The sequence below is a fragment of the Olea europaea genome, unplaced genomic scaffold, assembly GCF_002742605.1.
Source record: "Olea europaea var. sylvestris unplaced genomic scaffold, O_europaea_v1 scaffold6678, whole genome shotgun sequence".
Taxonomy (NCBI): Eukaryota; Viridiplantae; Streptophyta; class Magnoliopsida; order Lamiales; family Oleaceae; genus Olea; species Olea europaea.
The window spans coordinates 1-2,995 of record NW_019265056.1 but is presented as its reverse complement, the minus strand read 5'-3'; the positions used below and the strand labels follow the sequence as shown (position 1 = coordinate 2,995).

General features: G+C 36.8%; 2 protein-coding genes across 2 annotated transcripts; both read right to left on the bottom strand.

Moving 5' to 3' along the window:
* Positions 1-352: 352 nt before the first annotated feature.
* LOC111390271 lies at positions 353-923 on the bottom strand. Its single transcript, XM_023015291.1, has 2 exons — positions 891-923; positions 353-784 (listed from the first exon to the last, which is right to left on the bottom strand). Exons 1-2 carry the CDS (start codon positions 921-923, stop codon positions 353-355), a joined length of 465 nt encoding a protein of 154 aa, XP_022871059.1.
* A 121-nt stretch (positions 924-1,044) lies between these two features.
* On the bottom strand, positions 1,045-2,234 carry LOC111390270. The gene is made up of 4 exons (XM_023015290.1): positions 2,135-2,234; positions 1,569-2,026; positions 1,165-1,475; positions 1,045-1,054 (listed from the first exon to the last, which is right to left on the bottom strand). Exons 1-4 carry the CDS (start codon positions 2,232-2,234, stop codon positions 1,045-1,047), a joined length of 879 nt encoding a protein of 292 aa, XP_022871058.1.
* Positions 2,235-2,995: the final 761 nt, after the last annotated feature.

The window sequence follows — 2,995 nt, the reverse complement described above, 5'->3', positions numbered from 1 at the left end:
TATGTGTCCACACTTCAGGTCACATATTCTCATTTCAGGTTACATATGGTATGTGTCCACACTTCAGATCACATATTCTCATTTCAAATTACATATTCACAAATCAGGCAACTTTTTCATACGGCATGTCAGACATTACTGGTCACGACACACAAGTCATAGATCTGGTATCAAGTTACAGATATGGTCCAAATCTCAGAGAATTATTATTCTGACTCCAAAGTTGATAGACAATTAACTGTAAGTTGATCAATTTGAATGCATTATTTAAAAAGACTATTTAAAATGAACATTATCCTTAAAAGAATATCACCTATCTATGTAATATTTGTATGGAATTCTATCGATCATTTTAGCGTAATGGAGCCAAGTTGGAGCATCTCCTACAGTTGTGACCCTGTCCTCTACAACGTCCGCATTTTGTCGTCGGTCTCCCTTCTCTAGATGATCTCTTTCTTTTCTCCGTAAGTCTTCCACAACTCCTCTTTTGGTTAGGACATAACACTATTTCTCGTTGTACTTCTTCTGGCAATGTCCATTCCTCTTGATTTCCAACTGGATATACAGAATCTTGGTATGCATTCAAGTACCCATCTCTTGTGTAATAATAGGAATAGTAATCATATGGATCTCTTCTTGTGTTTGCAATTACAGCCAAAACGTGTGGACACGGTAACAAATCAACTTGTAGAATCCTGTAAGTGCATGTTCGTTGCTCAATATCGACGACAAACGTTGACCTTTCGTTGCAGACAAAAAACACTGTCTGGTTTGAAGGAGATACCTGCATGTATATAACAACAGTCAGGTCACATGTAGTTGAATATAGGTCACGTATACTCCAACATGTCGGTCATGCATGAATGACTTATATCCTTGAGTTCATTCACAGATTCAGGAAGCATGTTACATATGCGGTCCATACCTCATTTGGCAGATAGATATGCATCAAAATACAGAGTTGACAGAGAATACACAGTTACATCACATACCACATCACTTAGGTCACAGATTTATATATCAGGTTACACAAATTTGTTCCATTCACAGAAAGCTATGAAACAGAATATAGAGCTTAAAACTTAATTTACCAACTAGGTCACAGAATCACAAAACAGGTCACATCAGATTTGATACATTACAGTTCAAGATACTGACACTTACATTGAGTCACATATGCATCTCAATGTTAAAATATAAAAAATTATCCTCAAGTTTCTTAAATCCATGCTCATTTTCCTAATCTCTTTCTCATACTTGCTCGACAACTTTGTGAAAGTTCCATGTGCATCATCCCTTTGTCTACAAAACCACGATTGTATGGTTTGCCGTAATGACTCTAGGAGGGAAACAATAGGATAATTTTTGGCTGCCTTTGTGACCGCGTTGACCGACTCCACAATGTTTAATGTCATTATAGAATACCTGTTTGTTGGCATATGTATTCGTGACCATTTTTCAAGTCCAATATCAGCCTGCAAACTTAAATCAATCATTAAGTTCATTATGTAAATACCATATGTGATCATTTATATGTATGTGAAATGAAATAAGACTAATTACACTACCAGGTAAGAAATTATCTTCTCATTCATCATAGTCAGCAGAGGCATGTTATAACAATATTCTTCTAGCGTGTAAGCGCGGACAGCCGAATTGAATGCTTGTGTAATGTTTTGGCCTGACTTTTCATAATATGATTTTAGATTTTGCAACAAATGATAAGAACAAATACCGTGACAGGCTCCCAGATACACATGTTCTATTGCATTTTTTATACTGGGGTGACGGTCCGACACAAAACACAGCCCTTCTCTGTTTCCATACGCTTTCTTCATCTTAGCGAAAAACCATCTCCAAGATTTGTCGTTCTCATTGTCTCCAATTCCAAAAGCAAAAATGAATATACTATTATTTGCATCTTGTGTACATGCTGTGAAAAGTGTACCTCCATATTTACCATTCAAGTAAGTACCATCAACAACAATCACCGATCTACAATGCTCCCATCCCCGTATTAATGCACCTAGTTCCATAAAGTAATATCTGAACTTACTGTGACTATCAACCTCTATTTCTATGATTGTACCAGGATTTTTCTGTCAGAGCATGTAGAAGAAGCTTGGCAACTTACCAAATGACTCGGCTGGATCACCCCTAATCATTTTCAAAGTTTGCTCACGAGATCTCCAAGCTTTTGAATAACTCAAATAAACCCCATAAGTATTCAACATGTCACTACATATGTCCTTTGGTGTATATATAGTACGGGACAATGTGTACTTATACTTAATTGTAGATGACACAACCTTAGATGACACTTGCCTATGTCACCCCAATACTACATTTGATGCACATTTGTGACTACCAATCTTTTGAATCTTAAATAGATCTGTTTTGTCCCATATCGACAATCTACATATCCAACTACATCCACCATTCGAACACCACACAACATATTCTCTCTTGTCAGACCGTTCAACCATAAACTCAAACATGCTCTGTATGGCAAAAAATAAAAGACTCATTTTCAAAACATCCTTATCACGGAACATCCTTCCTTCTTCTACCTCTCTAGCATCCACGATACACACAACTGTGACTTCAGTATCATGAATGTGACCCATTTTTTCATTTGATGCTTCGCATGTATCTAATGTTATGTCTTGCAATGTAAACATCTCACCGCTGGAATGCACATTGACTGGCACTGTGATGGATGTATTATCTATTTCTGCTTTAGCAACGTCAATGATTATCGGATATTTAGCAGGTTCACGCTCCATGTCCTTTAACAGAACGTATGATAGTACATTATTGTGATTTTTAATCCTGATGGAAGGCAAATCTTCCTTTAATATAAACTTCAATGACACAGCTACCTTCGTAGGATCCAGAGCAAATTCTGTCATCACTGTTTCCACAAAGGTTAAATAACTGCAGTTGCGATCTACCAACGCCAATGAGGATTGCATTCTATACAGTAAACATACGT

What these genes read in the sequence shown, in the direction of transcription:
- LOC111390270 (XM_023015290.1), bottom strand. Translation starts at nt 2,234, where the DNA reads ATGTTGAATACTTATGGGGTTTATTTGAGTTATTCAAAAGCTTGGAGA. An exon ending in TGATCCAGCCGAGTCATTTG is followed by an intron (nt 2,027 to 2,134) that starts GTAAGTTGCCAA and finishes TTATGGAACTAG; the next exon opens with GTGCATTAATACGGGGATGG. An exon ending in AGAAGATAATTTCTTACCTG is followed by an intron (nt 1,476 to 1,568) that starts GTAGTGTAATTA and finishes TTAAGTTTGCAG; the next exon opens with GCTGATATTGGACTTGAAAA.
- LOC111390271 (XM_023015291.1), bottom strand. Translation starts at nt 923, where the DNA reads ATGGACCGCATATGTAACATGCTTCCTGAATCT. An exon ending in GTAACATGCTTCCTGAATCT is followed by an intron (nt 785 to 890) that starts GTGAATGAACTC and finishes ATATACATGCAG; the next exon opens with GTATCTCCTTCAAACCAGAC.